The following is an 18,273-nucleotide window of genomic DNA, read 5'->3' as shown; positions in this document are numbered from 1 at the left end:
GAAGTGCCGAATACAGCAGGGCTTGCTTCTGAATAAGCAATAATAGATAAAGCTGAAAGTCTCACAAGCCCATTTGCCAGTGCTGCTGTGTGCCCAACATTTGCTTGGTCTAAAAAGCTATAACGAAGACACATCTGAGATGTGATTTGGGGCAATTAGGGCGCCTTCAGGAGAGTTAAAAACCTGCCTTTATTATTTTTAATTAAAAAGATCTTCTCTCTCATTCTCTCTCACTAGCCAAACTACTTACAGCCACTAGTAGCTGTTCAACTAGAATTTAACACAACCAGTACCAAAGATGATGTAACAGTTGAATGCAAGATCACAGGATCAAGCAATTTAAAAAATGAAGATGATCGTGACAAGTTTCTGGGACGCGTTTCCTTCAAATTTCTGATAACTGAATAGAGGTCAACAGTGTCTTCACAAAGTAAACCTTGTGTGATTTTTTTTTGTATCAGCGGGACCTGCCATTCTAGAAGATGAGACCACCTTTGAGAAGCATAGGGTGGGACGTGGCATTCAGGGTAGCATAATAATGTGCTTCCAAATCATGTTTTAAATCCTTCACAAAATAACTGCATGTCATGCTTTTGCCTGCCCTGTTGGACCAGTGTACAGACATAGTTTGTCATTTTAGGGACCTGTAAATAACTTGTAATCATGGTGGTCTTTGTCCTGTTCCAAAATGTGGGCTTTATCCCCAAGTGAGTGTCTCAAATGTGCTGTGCTATGTAAATATTGTATTGGTTTAACACTGGTTTAACTATCATATCAATACCAACACAGTTTTAGGAGAAAATTTCAAACTTCCCAACCTCTCATAGTGAGTTGTGCTTTGTGCAGGGATGCCTTAAGTCCTGTATTGGGTTGGAGGAAGTGGACTTTAAGTGTCAAAAATCAATACTAACATTATTTAAATACTGAACTAGTCTGTTGTGCTTGTCATCATGCAGGTATTGTGTGTTTGTGTAAAGTTTGGTCTAGATTTGATATTTTAGTTGAGAAACTGATTGTCATCGTATTAAATGCTTGCTGTTATGTGGAGCACAGATAAAACCAATACAATGTCACTTTTAAAACATTTTTAGTTGAGAACTATTGGTATGAACATTTCTTTATGTTTATGGTTTAGAAAATTGGTAATGGTTGTACTGCAAAGCTGCTTGGAAGAAAAGACCTCACTATGTGGGAGTAGACTTACACTTTCCAATAAAAAAAAATCCCTGGAAGGAGAAATGTCTGTTTAAAATTTTAAAGCTCAAAATAAGGACTGTATTGATTAAACATTCCTTTGTTTAATTTATATAGTTTGAGATGAGTTATGTTCTACGTTTTGCTGCTGGGTACACAGAATCACACACTAACAACCTTTAAACACCAAACTTTGTTTCAAAGGTTGAGAAGTCCTCTCTTCGTTCTCAGATATAAGATCTTTTAAGCCAGGCCTTCCTAGGAAGGGAGCTGCTCAGAGCATGGCCATTATGAAATTTGTAACCAATTCCAGTAGGTGTGTGTATATGATAGAGAATTTGGAAATGGAGGTGCCAAATGGCCAGAAAATGTAAAAAGATACAGTCCGACAGTTCTGTGTAGAGCTTAAATGTGTACAAGATGAGCACAAGGGACCATTTCAAGCAACATTCATACTGGGGTTTTGTTATATAGGTGTGGCAGGGGAAAACATTGGTCTTCAGCTCTGAAACTAATAGAATCAAATTAATTATGTCCTAGTTCAGCAATTTTACAGTAGAAATTCCCATGACCTTTCCTTTGTAAACTTATGCCCTTCAGAGCAAAGCTGTTAGGCAGTTGTGTCTAACTAAATAACTACTGAAGCACCTTGAAGACTACCTCCACTACAGCTCCTGAAGTTGTTTGCATGGAAGAGACCAAAAAAGAAATTAAGTTTCATCCTGCATTCTCAACCCTTCTTTTTAGTCTGGAATCCTTGCACAGATAACTACACAAACATTCTCCTACAGAGTGACTTGCTCAGCTTTCTGTATCACTACCCCTTTTGGATTTGAGCTAATTCCTACAAACTATAGTTTAACTTTAAATTCGGACCTAAATCTTGCCTTTGTTGGAATGGTTTGCTTTTCCAGGGAGAGAAATGGTTTACATGGTGAGTACATTTGTGGATTTCTGTTAAGGGAATAGCTGTCCTTTACTAATGCTATATAATTGTGCAGCAATTGGCTGGATATATAGATTGCAAATGTAAGGAATCTGCTCCTAGGGCAACCTCTGCAGTCAGTAAATTTGCTAGTTATTCCCAGGCTTGGCTTACCATAATTTTCATTAATTACAAAGCTTAAATGGGTGGAGGGGGGGTCCATATATGCATCTTTATGCAGCACATTGCAACTGAACTTGTAAAGCAATGTGGATAGGAGAAGAATAAAATTCAGGTTAAAAGTTATGTAATGTGCCATTGCTTGAAATAGCTGTGGGCCTCTTCTGTGCATACAGCAGATGCATTTTGACAAACACAAATGCAATCGCAGCTAAAGCAGAACAAAATCCACACTGAAGCCTCTCCAGCTACTGGAGGTTTTAGAGGCCCATGAGCCCACCTCACCCTATTTATCATAGCTTTTGCATTTGTCCTATTTACAAGGGGGACTAACAAGCAGCAGCTTTACACAGTATCAACTTGCTGAAGTCACACACAGAAGAGTGGCTAAACAGCCCTTTCCTCCCTCCCCTTCTCTCACTCAGCTATGGGAAATAACACTTGCGTGAGTGATTAATTGAACTGAGATAGATTAGTTGAACTAAAAGCCAGACCTGACTTTTAGTGCAACTAATTTAAAAATTAAAAAACAACAACAACATATTTGTCTTCCTAGCCAGAAGGTAGATCTTTACTACTCCAGTATGGACGCTTCCAGATTTAGTACAGGGGAGATGCAGGGATTACTTTTCCAGACACAATGATAAACTCATTGACGAAAGAACATTCATGCAGCAGGGGAGTGCGGCTGGAGATGCAGATGCCAAGGAATGCTTTTTATCTAAGAAATCAGCTGAAACTATTCCATGATTCTCAGGAGCTGGCCACTGTCATTTATACTTGACACACTACCAGGTTCAACTACCAGAGTGCTTTCTACAGAGTGCTACCTATTCTAAGGCTAGTGTTGCTCATTTGCTGAGAACAATGTACATGCTGTGCTTCTCACAGGCCTGTTAAGCTTTAGTGTCTAATACGAAGTGTATTTAAAAAGACTTACCCAATCTTTACTTTAAAAAGCTCAATGTAGCTACCACCAAAAGTTCCAGTTCGTGCCTTCTTGTTTTATCATTGCTGTATCTGCCAACCTAGACTCTTTGGGAGGAGAGGCAAGATACAAATCGAATTATTAATAGTAATTATAAAGCCCCAAACCAGTAAGGGCTGGTATATCTTGGATAACAGCATTGCCCTTACAAACCTGCTCTCTCCTTGAGATGTGAAGGTGAGGATATGCTTAGAAGGGCTGGTCATTTATAAAATGAAGTCCTTTAGAGCACACAGCAGGATGTGCTCTCTCTTGACACGCCTATTTGGGGAACAGCCATATTGGGGATCCCCCCTTGCACCATTTGTGTGCCTTCTGCTTGCTAGGAAAAATAATTCTAGAAGACACTAAATAGAGAGCAGGGGAGTCAGAATCAGGTGGCCTTGCACCACCCAAGTCAGAATAGGGTGGTGTTGGCTGGTGGGAATATAAGTATGGAAGCTCCAGGGGTATGCGAGGGGAACAGGAGAGCTGTGGATGCACAATATTCCCTACCTTCTTTCCTCCCAATAATTACTGAAGCACCGAGGGATGGATGATAGGGATGGACCTCACTCTGCAAAGAGGTAAAGACCATTAAGACTGTGCCCATAATTACTTTCCTGTACTTGTCAGTACAACTTGCAGTAACTTGTAATCTGTTTTTTTGCTCTGCCTACAGATTATTCAGCTTTCAGCTATAACATTCTGTATTTCTACTCTTGAACATTGGAAAGGCGACTGCATGTGTTTATATTATCCCTGCCCTATAATTTAATGGCTACATCACAACATTAACATTTTCTCCCATGTAAACCTTTCTGCTGTCAGTGATTGGATGAAAGGTGCCATTTAGCAGGGCAAAGAATTTCAATGAATGGGAAAGAGAGGTGTAGAAAGAACACTAGTGTAACTATGGCTAAGCTCGAGGATGTGAAATGATTTTTTTTCAGGGTGTAATCCATAACTACAAACTTCTTAGATTTCTTGCTTCTCTGCAAACACTTTGACGCTGTAGCTGCAGTTGCTGAATTTGTACTTGTATCTGCGCATTTACTGCAGTATAATCTGAAACTACATGTATCTTCACACCATGAATTAATGGTGTTACTGAACCCTGCAGCTTGAAAGGTTTGTCTGATGCAGCAACCCCCCCCCCCCCCCAAGTCTTGGAGCCCAATATTTGTGATAGAAGCTTTTGTGGATTAGAGCCCACTCCACCAGGGCATTCATTGTTCTCACATGGAGAAGAAACTATAGTCTCAGCTCAGGACTAAATAACCAAATGTAATGATCAGTTCTAGTTCAGCAATTCATAGTGGTCTTCTTTAGGGCTGGACGATATATATATATATATATAGAGAGAGAGAGAGAGAGAGAGAGAGCGCGTGCGCAGTTTCATAATTTTTGACCTGGCAATATATTGCAAATCATGATGTGTGTTTAAGAAAGTTTTTAATGTTTGATGTTTTTTCGTGTTTTTAATACAGTGGTACCTTGGGTTACAGACGCTTCAGGTTACAGACCCAGAAATAGTACCTTGGGTTAAGAACTACTTCAGGATGAGAACAGAAATGGGGGAGGCCCCATTAGCTAAAGTGGTCTTCAGGTTAAGAACAGTTTCAGGTTAAGAACAGACCTCCAGAACGAATTAAGTTCTTAACCCAAGGTACCACTGTATTCTATTGGGAGCCACCCAGAGTGGCTGGGGAAACCCAGGCAGATGGGCGGCGTATAAATAATAAATTATTATTATTACGCATGATGCAACAATCATGATGCAGGGGGAAACGTGAAGACAGTCAATGCCTCCCTAGTCTTCTTTGAAGTTTATTTGCTAATGTTGCTGCCTTAAGTCATTATTTATGTCTAGGACACTGAAATGTTCCCGAGCAGTTTCTAGAGATTACATGTTTTGGTCAGATTTCAATTGCTTCTAGGTCACACTGCTGCTAACTGTTCTCTAACAAAGGAACTTCAAAGGGAGACTGCTGCACTAGCTCTTATCAGTAAGTTGCATTTGTTTTGCCCTGAAATGACACAATGGTTTCTCCTCCACAAAGGCTATTAGTTAACACCTGTTCGTGGTTTTTGTCATTGCTCACCATGTTTATACTGTGTACATTTAAGCTTTATAAGTAGCTGACAGTACCTTTTGCAGATCGTGGTATATACCGTATTTTTCGCTCTATAAGACACACCAGACCACAAGACGCACCTAGTTTTTGGAGGAGGAAAACAAGAAAAAAAATATTCTGAATCTCAGAAGCCAGAACAGCAAGAGGGATCGCTGCACAGTGAAAGCAGCAATCCCTCTTGCTGTTCTGCTTCTGGGATAGCTGCGCAGCCTGCATTCGCTCCATAAGACGCACACATATTTCCCCTTACTTTTTAGGAGGGAAAAAGTGAGTCTTATAGAGCAAAAAATACGGTAGTTCTTCTCTGTCCTCATCTGTTAAGTGAGCATAACCTTTCATGACTACAATTGAATTGGTTCTAGTCCAGAATAGTTTAGGTGCATTTATAACTGGCTGACTCATCATTTGTGGGAAAAAGTAAGTGTCCTGTCCTGGGCCGGTTGTTGTTCAACATCTTTATAAACAAATTGGATGAAGGCATTAGGGGGATGGTCATAAAAATCTGCAGATGACCCCAAACTCAGAGAGGTAACCAGTGCTGCTGAAGATAGAATCTGGATTCAATATGACCTTAATAGTCTGAAGAACTGGGCCCAAACTAATAAAATTTCAATAGTGACAAATTTAGGAAGAACCAGCTGGACAATATAAGATGGGGAACACTAGGCTTGCCAGTGGTGCATGTGAAAAGATTATGGGGGTAGACCACAAGCTTCAAATGTGTCAAGTCTTATGAGGAATATTTGAAGGAGGTAGGTATGTTTAGCCTGGCAAAGAGGAGATATGATAGCCGTTTTCAAATATCTCAAGGGCGGCCATATGGAGGATGGAGCAACCTTGTTTTCTCTGGAGGGTAGGACCTAAACCAATGGCTTCAAGTTACAAGAAAGGAGATTCAGACTAAACATCAGCAAGAACTTTCTGACATTAAGAGCTCTTCAACATTGGAACGGACTCCCATGAGAGGTGGTGGACTCTCCTTCCTTGGAGGTTTTTAAGCAGAGGTTGGATGACCACCTGCCATGTATGATCTAGTTGAAATTCCTGCCTTGCAAGGTGTTGGACTAGATGGTCCTCAGGGTCCCACCCAATTCTACAATTCACAGTTTCTATGATAAATTTGTTTGTTTTACAGATATCACAGAATCCCCCCCCCCCCCGCATCTTTACATCGCATTGCATCTGAAGAGGATCATAGGCTCCTATTGAGAGGGATGCACCTTGGACTATACAAAGCACTATCACAGGCTAAGCAAAATTGTCCTCTGCTTCTGGTTCATACTCTTTCTTAGGGGTGGGGGATTTTTTTCAGCCTGAGGGTCACATTTCCTCATGGGCAATCTTCCAGGAGTTGCAAACCAGTGGCAGGCAGGACTACGTGCAAATATGGGCAGAGCGCTGAATTGACTCTAGTCATGCAAAAATCAAGGTTTCTGCATGTTGTCTCCATCCAAGAAAAAAGCGCCATCACAATTTAAGGATACTTCCTAGCTAGGCAAAAGCTCTCATGGTGGGACTGGGGAAGTTTCAAGGGCAGCATTTACATCCACCCCCTCCCCCCAAAAAACCCCTGTATCTTGGTCTGTAAACACCCTGGGATTTCCCTGTCAGATTATTCAATGCAACTGCACCACACTCTTACTTTGGGCATCTCTTTCTCTTTGCCATCCATCCTGTGCTATACAAAGAACTACTTAGTATGCATGTAGCACCACAGGAACCCTTTTTCATGTCTCATTTTTAATGTGAATGTCGGCTTTACTTTATCTGGCATTACTTCGTTATTGTGTATGCGTCTAACCCAGGCGCCCCTCATATTTTAAGTAAACCTCTAATTAGCACTTCACTGAATGAAGGGATGAGTAGAACAAACATAATACTTACATTCAGGCATCTTTCATCCATGAGAGAAGCCAGGCCAGCTGTAAAAAGAAAAATGAAGCTCTGCTTCTTCTCTTAGGGCACTGCCATATTTTGCAGCTTGGATCACCAAGTCCAATATTTTAATGACTCATCACTCCTGTAAACTTCAGAATTAAAGCAGCTGTATGAAGCAGAAGAAAAAGAAATGTCCTCTCTCCAGACATCTATCTGGCAATGATATGACTTTAGTAGGTCAACAATTTTTCTCAGCACAAAGAAAATAACTACTGAATTGCTCTTCCCTGTGCTGTTTGGGCGCTGCAGCCTCCACGCTTGTTCTTTGAGATCCCTACTCTATAACCTGATCTGGTATCATCAGTAATGTTAACAATGGAGGCCTGTCTTGAATGATTAAATTCTCTTATACAGCAACCAGCAGTTACCATTATATGCTTACCACTGTTTCCATGTATCTAAGCTTCTCTTAAGCATTCTCCCTACTTTCTTTTCCCCCTTTATTTTGTATAACTGAAAAAAGCTTTTAAATAGTTGTTTACTGGCATCTTTAAACCTTTTTCTGCTGTAGTCTCTCTCTCCTTCTGCTGCCAGAACCGGACCAGAGGCTAAAGACAGGGCCCTAGACTATTGCTGGACTTAACTCTCATTATTCCTTGACCACTGGCTGTGCTTTTTCAAGAAGGGGAATGGAAATTAAACTCATCTGGCCAGCTGAAAGTTCCCTACCCTAGGGGAATCCTAACATTTACTCCCATCAGCTGGATCCTCCTTCAAAATAAAAAGTAGGAATTCAGAGCTTCAAAAGCCCACCAAAAAGCACAATGAACCTGTTTGTGATTTATTTTTTTTTAAAGTAAAAGGAGTGAAAGTTGTATGCATCCATAAAAGCAACAGATTTTTCTTGTAGTGAAAAATTTAACTTGCAATTTTGGCAGTGACCACAATAATAAATCCCTCTCTCTCAAAACAGTCATTTTGACTTGTTAATTAGGGTATACTTGAGTAATTGTAGAGTATGAGAAGCCAAAGCTATACCTGCAGGTTGGGACACTGCTCCCTGGCATCGAGGTTTAAAACAAGTCTTAAACTGGTACAGATTTCAGAATGTTCCAGGAAGAACACACCTTTTCTGTAACTGATTCTTGATCCATGTAATTATCTTGCCCATGCCAGAGGCTGTGATAACTGTTCTAACTTGCCTCTGCCTGTGGCACTAAGTAGTGTAGTTTTCAAATCAGTGAGGAGATATTTCAAAAGCACAAATGGTTAATTAAATAAAGCTAAATCTTCTGAGTCATTTCCTGTACCTTCCCATTCCTGGTTTATAGCTGTCCTTGCCCCCTCACTTTCACCTAAATGGAACAACAGGACAGCCATTTTATAATATTCACATTTCAGGTTGGGAATAAAATTAGCAATATTTACAAATAAGAAGGGCTCTTAAACCAAAACTTAATAATAGTATGGCACAGCAATGTATCTTTGCCATTCTCCAGGACAGGGCTGGGGAAACCTTGGCTCACCAGATGTTGCTGAACTTCAACTGGCTTCATCTGTGATCTTTGGCCTTTCTGTCTGAGACTGATGAGGACTGGAGTGCAACAGGTTTCCCGGCCCTGCTGTAGGACCAGAAAGGTCCACTGTGGGTTCACAGGGGCTACAATCCAGGGAGCAGAAATGCATTTAGAAGTTGACTGTTGCTATATAGAACCTGGTCATCCATAAAGTTGCCATGATCTAGCAGAAAGGATTTGATAGTAATGGGGCATATCCAGGTCATTACATACAAAATTCAGAAAGCTGTGGAATGGCAAAGAGCGGACTTTTTCCTGACTTGGAAACATTTTGTTTTTGAACTGCATGGCTGTGCAATTCAAACAGGGATCCCCCCAGTCCCATTCCAACATCTTATGCACTTTATCACATGAACTCTACTTTTGAGTGAACTTGAATGAGATTGAACTGTTCACTTTCTTTGGATGACAGAGTGTGTTATGCCTGTTCAGATATTGCTATAGAAACAGCAGCAGGTTTTTATAGGTTCAACACAAGAGAACAAAAGGATAAAGAAGCATTTCAGAGAGTCTCATATTGAGAGCGAAAGAAGAGTAGTCCATGAAACCAACAAACCTGGGTAGAAAGAGGTGAGGCAAATTAACATTACATACGAATCTCAGTGATACTAGGCAAAAAGATTTCTTTGACACACAAAATCATGTCACCAAAAAGTAACATAGGGTCCAATACCCTGCACAGAACATGCCCTGAGGAATAACCTACACATATCACACAATGTAGGTAGTTGAACAAACACCCCTGCATTTTTAAATTAATATGTCCTCCCCCTACACTGGATTCCTACAATGCTTACAAAGAGAACATTGTTTGAATCCGACCCTTTATCCTACATGTCGGGTTGAAGCAGAGTTTAATGAACAATAAGCATACACAATTATTTCTTTGCTGCTTTTGACTTTGTACTTTTCCGCTGATTTACTGTGAATGGCAAAACCAATCCCCAGTCAAATTGCAAAATTAAGCTCCTTCTAACCAGAAGTGTGGCTAAAGATGAACATGCTGCAATGTATTTATCTCTACTACTTTGAAGGCCACAAACAGCACACAGTGTATCTGGACAAATACTATACATAAACAGGGTTTCATATTAGTCTTCCAAGGGCCAGAGTTTCAAGCTTCATTCCATCAACAGAAACCCTCCACCCCACCCTGTGGTACATCCTACCTGCCATTTAGCCAAAGTCAACAACTATTCCTTCAGGTGTTCAGCTACATAAAGTCAACTTGTGGCCACTCTAGCAGGCCAGACTCTTCCCACTGTGGACATTGCTGGTCAAAGAACCCTATAGAACAAACAATTTAATTTCTCATAATTGCAATAGAATTAAAAATGTCACTAACATGAAAATATGTTCTTTACGGTGAGAGTGTATATTTATTTGCAGCTGGGATCAGGACTAGGACATGGTGGGTGAGGGTTAACCTTGAAAAAAACAAACCCGCCAGAGCTACTGATTGTTCTCCAATTGGGTCAATGAGAACAAATAGCACCCTATCCAGAACCACTATTGAAATCCAGCTGTCGGAATTAGTGACTGAAGGCCAATTTCAAGAACTGGGTGCCTTTGCAGAAAATACTTGCCCCAATTCACTCCATAGTAACAGTTACCACTAATAAGCAGCCTTAGGGGTATGTGTTTTTCAAAAAGTGTTATTGAGCCACAGCTTACCATCAACACGACACTGGGGTCAGAGACTGGTACAATCCTGAGGTAGTCTCATATATGAGCCACACAAAGAACTACCCTAGGAATAACCAACATGCTGAACCCCAGTTCCTATCGCCTCTGATAACTGGGCCAAGCTGCTTAAGGCTGATGTGAGCAAAAGTTCAACAACATCTTGAAAGTACCATCTTGGCTAACCCTGCTCTAGCTTTTCTCCAAGAACTACTCTGTTTTCTTGACTGTGACACAGAAGATAGGCACTTGCCTCCAAAACACAAAAGTTGGCTGGGTTTTATTGCTTTGCATATCACTTTCCTGATGAGGCAATTTGCTACAATAGCACATGGAAACACTGCTGAAAAGTTTCTCCTTAGGCAAAATGAGAAGGTAAGCTCATGTTATCAGATTTCTTAGCACACCCAACAAAGGAGTCAACTTTAGAGAACTACACCTTCCTAATCAAGTAGGGAGAAAGGAAAAAAGAAGAGATGAACATAGAGGCAAAGGTTAAGAAATGCTGCCAGTTAAATACATTTTAGCATATGATGCAAACTGTTCCATGCAGGGTGTTGTACTTAACCTTAATGTTCCTGAACTTAGACACACAAGCGATTTCTGCACAGTACACTTGAGGCAGCACTGTATGGCTCTTAAATGAATTAGTCTTATACTATTTACTAAAAGTACCTATTGGTGTAGTCACATGCAATCTCTGTAAGACTTGCTTTCCAAGTAAACATCATTAGGAACCTAGAAAATGCTTTTTCCAGTATTTGAATTGCCAGCAATACACACAATATCGTTAAGAACTAAGAAGATCAACTGGATGTTGTGCTAGACTCCAGTCCAGAAGAACCTACTAAGTGTTGAAATTAGTTATGCTTTCTATTTATTTTGAAAACATCAGTTCAACTTGACCCTGTTTCCCCTGCAGTTTACTCTGTAAGATGTATTTTCTGAAATGGAGAACACATGCTATGAACACTAACCTTTGACAGCTTTCCTCTGCCGCAGTGTTTGCTTAAAAACAAGAGCAACCCCAGTTGTCTTTAAATTATTTTATTCTGTTCTACAGTTTAGCTTTACTTCTCAGGTCACAAACAGCAGGATATTATTTTTCTTCAAAGTATGCATGCTTTTCATTTCAATCAGATGCAAATACTTGCACTCTTCTGCACAATCCTTACTTGTAGCACTTTAATAAAATACAAGATCACTTGAAATATGCAGAAATAGATTCTTATATAAAATTTCCATAAAAAAATAATGGTGTTTTTTTTTATAAAGTATGTGATATACTACAAGGTAACATTTTTCTATTAGATCAGACATATTACATTGCTAGTAGCAACAGTCTTAAAGTGTAAGAGTTTCTTTGCGTCTGCCTTCTTTCTCTTAAGACATACACAAGACTACCACATTTTTCACACTTTAGTCACACAAACTATATATTATGCGGTAGTAAAAAAACAAACACAAGCAGAAAAACCCAGCCTCTCTACAAAATAGCATAAAACAGATTTTAAAATATCTGGTAGCTAAGTCATGGAACATTACATCTTCTGCAAGTTCATTTACAAACTACAGACTAAAGTTGCTGCAATGTGCTGGGGTTGGTTTAAATATTTGGATCACTACACAAAGGCTACTTGAGACACAGCTGTTCTGTGTGTACCACATTGCCACATGAATCATTACCATCATCTGACAAGTTTCTCTGCTGCTGGCATATCGATGTGGTGAGAAATAAATAGGTCTTTAGATCATTTGGAGAAAACAGACTATCAAGGTTTTGGTAAAGACAAGAATGCTTTCAGGCCATCAGAAATTCTTTTAGGAGGACATAGTCAGGACATAGTCAGAAGTTCTCTGGTGGAATAAAATGGTTGTACTTTTCAGATCATAATCTTTAACCAGTTTTGCTCAGGTGTGCACACCAGACATTTATTGATGTGTACAACACTATGCAGTTCATAAAAAATGGTAGGAAGAAACTTAACGTTGTGCCAGGCTTAATTCATATGGGTAGCATCAAAGCCAACCATACTCAGAATAGACTCACTGAAATACCACTACTCCAAATATGATTTGGCTGTTTTATTTTCACCTGTGCTAGTGACAGTGGGTTTGCAGGATGCAAATTCCTGTTTTAATTAAGACATTTTTGTCAAAGAAACATATATTTCCCACAAACACAAAACATATAAACATTGCATATAAACATTGCATTGTGGTTCCAGTTTAAAAGCATTAAGGATCTTTCATATTTACTTCTATTTTCTGTACGTACCCACATAGCAAAATTTGACAACTACAACAAACGCAGGGAATAACTTGCGAACATCCATATTGCTTTAATTGATTTTCCTGTATTTGTTGTTTTCAAAGAAGTCTGAACTTTCCCCAACCATTCAACCATTTCCCTCCAAAACTGGTTCCAAAGGATAACAATCAAAGTGCTCCGTAATACTCATGCCATAAGGTCAGCCTCTTTGGTTACTGTGAATTTTCTCTCTTCCCCCTTCTCCCAATTCAGATTGCCAGTTTAATGTGATGAAATCTCAAGGGTTCACTCTAGTCCTACTATGAACTATGAATGCAGCACATGACATGAAGGAACCATAAAAGGCATTGCAGAACCCCATCTTTTCCCATCTGCTGTTAATGTGGAATAAGATGCTTGTCCGCTCCTTGCATATCACTCTCCCATCCACCTGCCCCCATCTTCTTGGTCAAGAAACATTAATCTCTCATTCCCTCTAACACCCTACCTAGCATGGTGGTCATGCACACACACTAAGCGAGGAAGAGCAGGAGAACAGTGTTCTGTTATGCTGTGTGAGGAACACGCTTCATGAAAGTGCTGTTATTTGCAGAACTGGGTTGAGCTCTAATGACACAAAAGCTTCCCACGGACTCTGATGAACAAATGTAGGCAGAGTTATGTGTAGCTCCAATTTCATAAAAATGTGTGTGCATCTGTGGGGCAAATCTCAGAATAGGGTTCTGGGGTACAAAATTCAGCTTTGCAAAAATCTCATCAAAACACACACAAAACAGCAAGTTTGCAGCCCTTTTAGTTATGTTGACATGCTTGAAAATTGTGGATAAATGCCTGCTTGGATCCTGTGGACCAAGAGTTCCAGTGGCTGAGGCAGGGCCATAGTGCCCTTCCTAACTTTGTGCCTCTCTCTAACAAAACCAGAATAAATTAGAGGCAGAACAGTAAATCATTTCAAATACGAACAAGAGAAATGATGAAATGAAACTCTCTCTGGCACAGAATTTGAACTGTCTCTGTAAATATGTAAGGGAAACATCCACATAATCTGCCATCCTAGTTTCAGGTAACCATTCACTTCAAGATGTATTGCCCTAAAAGGGAGATGGGGAAGTTGTGATCCTCCACTATAGCAGGTGTTGGAATACAACTCTTATCAGTCCTAGCCAGCATAGCTAACTGTCAGGGGTAGTTCAACAACAGCCGGTGGGCCAAAATTTTCCCGCCCTTTCCCTTAAATATGTTTAATGTCTAAGACCTAAAACTGCTTATAAGTAATTGTGCTGGTTATAGGCCATATTATGCACTTAAGACATGGCAATAAGTCCATGCATCCATACAAATCTACTTTGGAATAGATTCATAAATATATGCATGCAATGTGGTGATGCCAGGTGTGTTGTTTAGTGGAGTGGGAAGAAAGAGATTTGCTACAAGGCTGAAATGATCAAGGTAGAACAGCAGCTTTATAAACATGGGTCTGCAATTTTTTGTAATGCAGGGAATTGGGGGGGGGGGTGATTTAAAAGGCCAAAGGAGCATGCAGGTAAGCTTCTCACAAGACCTTCTTCCTGTCCTCAACTTGTTCCCTCAAGTGCCTTTCTCCCAACCAGTTTACTTCTGGTACTAAAAGCCAACTGGGAGAAGAGACCTGGAAAGATAAGCTACTAAGTAGAGTTTATCCCCCAATCCTTGTGTTTACAGTGAATGGATGAATCCACATTAAAAAGACATGCATCTCCTACCATAAGAAAGTTAAAAAATCTAGTATATATCTTCTCTAAAACATTCTTTATAATTTCCCCAAAATTAGATCATAGTACTTTCAGCTGAAGCTGCCTCATTTAACACACACACAAAATCAAAGTAAAAAGCCTCTTTAGATTACGGTATTCATATATTCACATCCATTGTTACACTTGAAGATACCAGTTTCTTATTTCCCTATCAGCACTGTATGATTTGCAGCAAAGATTATTATGGCTTCATAGATCATTTTAAAACCTGAGATCAAAATAGTTTCTTCAAAAAAAATCATTTTTTAGTTCTCTAAAGAGAGATGTATTTTATTTAAATAATTTATAATATTTCATTGGACATTTAGAAAGCAAGTTTATTATGATTTCAGAACACACTTGTCAACTAAATTGCTTGGATTTCATAGGACTGTAATTTAAGATTCTATGGGGAAAAGTTTTGCTATAATTTAACCTTCCTTTATCCATTAAAAAGTGTGAGGGAACATCACATATCAGTTAAAATCTTAGTATTTTGTACTGTCATCTTTTAAAAATTTAAAAATTCCTTCAATACAGTTTCTTCATTTCTAAATTAAAACAGCAGCACCAGCACAGGGTGTGCTGTGAGCATTGTCTAACTGCTTAATGGACAGTAGAAGGGGAAAATGATAACCTAATGAAATACTAAATCTGGAATAGTTAAAACAGAGGATTTCAAGCTGAAAACACATGTCTCTTTGTGAACGTATACCACTTCTTCACACAACTATCCAACCGGAATAAAACATCAATAGCTTCCCTATCACATAGTCTTATGAGGCACGGTGGTTTTAAATATCTGTGTTCTGTAGAGAGAAAAAATTGACAATTGGGCAGAGGAGTTAATTAGCATCTTATGTGATGTAAGGGAAAAGAAGCAGGCAACAGATGATGATATAAAAAGAAAAATTGTGCATTGTCCACTCTGACCTTTCTGAAAGGTGTTTTTTCCCCTAATGGTGAAGGGGAAATTAATGCGGGCCAATTCAATTATTCGGTATATGGGCCCAGAAGGGGAGATGTGGAGTTGCACACTAACCATGTGCCTTTCAAAGCTTATTGGGAAAGGACATCCCACTCTTACCCATCACAAACTTTAATGAGGGTCCTCAAGTTGCCTGGCAGTTTACAGAGGAGTCCACCATGGATCCAGGAGGCCCCTATGGAACCAAGCTACCAAGACCACTTCCAACTTCTTTCTGGCAGTGAGGACTACAAACACAAATACATAAAACACAGCAGCTGACCCTCCACGCATACAGAAGAGGAACAACCCATGCATGAGAAGTGGCCTAGGGTAAATGAATGTCCTGACAGGAAGTGCAGACGGTCTGTCACTGTAGTGCTGTTTAAGTATGGAATTAACATGTTGCAGGGAGAAGAAATCCATTCTGCCTCTGGATGAGATTTGGGTACAAATGAAAGAGAACACTGTCACACCAGAGGTCGTTGGCTTGTTTGAAGGGCTCTACATTCTCTCCGATGTGCATAGGTATGAGCACTGAATCATCCTCTCTTCTTGTTCTGTAGTAGTACAATGTTCTGTGCCTTGTTATAAGCAGCTTCCTGTCTCTGACACTTTTCCAAAATTTCAACAAAATTGCACAGGGTAATGAGGCAAAACGTGGAAGAAAACTATGTAAAGAGAGTTAAGCGCACAAGAGGAGTGTTTCAAATGACTAGTGTGCCTTTATTCTGGTGAAGAAGAGTCGTCTTCATCCTCATCCTCATCATTGAAGGAACAGGGGGTTTCACCACGTGACTCTGAGTAGTGTGATGTTGCACTGCTGGACTGTTGGCTGCTGGGAGCCAGCAGCTGGCCTGTTGCTAAGGCCACTTCAGAATCTAGACACAACCCTGGATTTCCACTATTAAAGAAGCAAAAAAATCTGCTTGAGAGAACTGGCTCCGATTTAACAATGTGATACTTAAAACTGCATTCCTCTAAGCTGTACTGTTGTAGGTTTGGTTAACACATGCAGGTATGCATCTCAACGTTAGAATCAATCTCAGTGTTGCATGTGTGATTAAGACATTATGGATTTGTTTAGTTTCTACAGACAGAACTTTCAAACAGAATACTAGTATGCTAAACCTAATCTAATGTTGTGCCATTGTTAATTCTTGTTGCCAGCAGGCCTTGCTGCAATCTGAAGTCTACAGCATATAAAGGGCCTAATCTGAACACAGGCTACCTCCTCCCAAATTCTGGCATAATACTCTCCTCACCAGATGCATACTCAGTGTTGCATTGGCCAAGATCCCTCCCACTCCTTCAGGTCTGTTTACCATGCAGCCTGATAAAGAATTAGAAAGCTTGTGCACTGTTTGGTGGTATTTTGATTGGTCTAATAAAAGCTACCAAATCATGAGTAAATCAACCAAGGAGAAAGTGATGTCCATGCGTATGTGAGCAAATCCTTCATAAAATAGGATCTGTGGCTTTAAATAATTTCACTTTTTCCAGTCATCCTAATCTAGAACCCTACTTAATCTTAAACCCATGAACACATTAATCTTAAGCCCCAATCACAGTTCAGCGATTACTTCAGAAATGTATATAGCAAAAGGTGATCAACAGAGATGTAACAAAAATCAGGGTCTCTTGACTTGAAGAGCATCAACCCAGTATCTGCTTGGGAGAATTTAACAAGAAATAAAGGCTCAGGGCTCACTTTTCCCAGAAGGCAATTGTAGTTTCTTAATAACATAAAAAGAAGCCATCCATTCAACATTTACTTAGGTAAAAGGTAAAGGGACCCCTGACAGTTATGTCCAGTCGCGGACGACTCTGGGGTTGCGGCGCTCATCTCGCTTTACTGGCCAAGGGAGCCGGTGTACAGCTTCCGGGTCATGTGGCCAGCATGACTAAGCCACTTCTGGCGAACCAGAGCAGTGCACGGAAATGCCGTTTACCTTCCTGCCGGAGTGGTACCTATTTATCTACTTGCACTTTGACGTGCTTTCGAACTGCTAGGTTGGCAGGAGCAGGGACCGAGCAATGGGAGCTCACCCCTTCACAGGGATTTGAACCACCGACTTTCTGATCGGCAAGCCTTGGCTCTGTGGTTCAGACCACAGCGCCACATGCGTCCCGCTTACTTACCTTGACTTAAAAAGAGCAGTATTCCCAGCTGTGGCCAAAGCAGAACCTGCTTGAGCTGAATTTAAAACTAGCCCCTGGTTCAAGCAGTAAATTCCTGTAGACATATCTAAAAGAAAGCATTTAGTCAATTACAACTCAACACATAACATGTATGTGGAGTAAACATGCAACAACAAATGGTCAATACTTTTCCTGTACAGGAACATATTTTTTTATTCTCTTGAGGCATGCCCAAGAGTCTATTCTGCAGTCATTGAACTGATTCTACCAAGCCTTTTGAAGTTGAAGGGATACATGTGGCTCAGTCTCTTCCCTAGCACCATCTAATCCTTTTCTCATGTTGTGTGAGAGAGTTTAGGGACTGGCAATGGGAGCAGAGACATACATGTCTATTTTCTGTAGAGTACTTGGTATGTTACCAGTATGAAACACATATATGCTTACAAGGGCAATATGTATTAAAATGTCTCAGAAAAACAGTATTTGAGGGGGTAAAGTAAGTAATTAGCTATACGTTATATAAAAAGCTAGTTGTTATTTTGTGGTCTATTTCTAGTAAGAATTGGCACCAGCTTCTC

The 18,273-nt window shown here is 40.0% G+C and overlaps 2 protein-coding genes and 1 long non-coding RNA gene across 7 annotated transcripts in view; 1 reads left to right on the top strand and 2 right to left on the bottom strand.

Annotated features, from left to right (window-relative positions):
• The window catches only part of ATP1B3 (ATPase Na+/K+ transporting subunit beta 3), a 33,083-nt gene extending 31,777 nt beyond the window's left edge, over window positions 1-1,306 (top strand). The window contains exon 7 of the mRNA XM_083443025.1: window positions 238-1,306. Coding sequence (XP_083299151.1) covers window positions 238-408 — 171 coding nt within the window. The 3' untranslated portion in view covers window positions 409-1,306. The remainder of the gene's footprint in view (window positions 1-237) is intronic.
• Window positions 1,096-11,442, bottom strand: LOC310678737. 2 transcript variants are annotated; one of them, XR_014511915.1, is made up of 3 exons: window positions 8,593-11,442; window positions 7,289-7,448; window positions 1,096-3,843 (listed from the first exon to the last, which is right to left on the bottom strand). It is a non-coding gene; the product is annotated as an uncharacterized lncRNA (long non-coding RNA). The 2 variants fall into 2 exon arrangements; XR_014511916.1 differs by lacking the exon at window positions 8,593-11,442 and having other exon boundaries at window positions 7,289-7,799.
• A 131-nt stretch (window positions 11,443-11,573) lies between these two features.
• Window positions 11,574-18,273, bottom strand: part of TFDP2 (transcription factor Dp-2) — a 36,359-nt gene continuing 29,659 nt past the window's right edge. For all 4 annotated transcript variants that reach the window (XM_083442917.1, XM_083442916.1, XM_083442918.1 and 1 more), the window contains 2 exons: window positions 17,696-17,801; window positions 11,574-16,457 (listed from right to left, as the gene is read on the bottom strand). In XM_083442917.1, the coding sequence (XP_083299043.1) occupies window positions 16,280-16,457; window positions 17,696-17,801 (284 nt within the window). In that variant the 3' untranslated portion in view covers window positions 11,574-16,279. The remainder of the gene's footprint in view (window positions 16,458-17,695; window positions 17,802-18,273) is intronic.

Source organism: Podarcis tiliguerta (assembly GCF_965153285.1).
Source record: "Podarcis tiliguerta genome assembly, chromosome: 5".
In the NCBI taxonomy this organism is placed as follows: Eukaryota; Metazoa; Chordata; class Lepidosauria; order Squamata; family Lacertidae; genus Podarcis; species Podarcis tiliguerta.
This window is presented reverse-complemented; position numbering and strand designations above follow the sequence as displayed.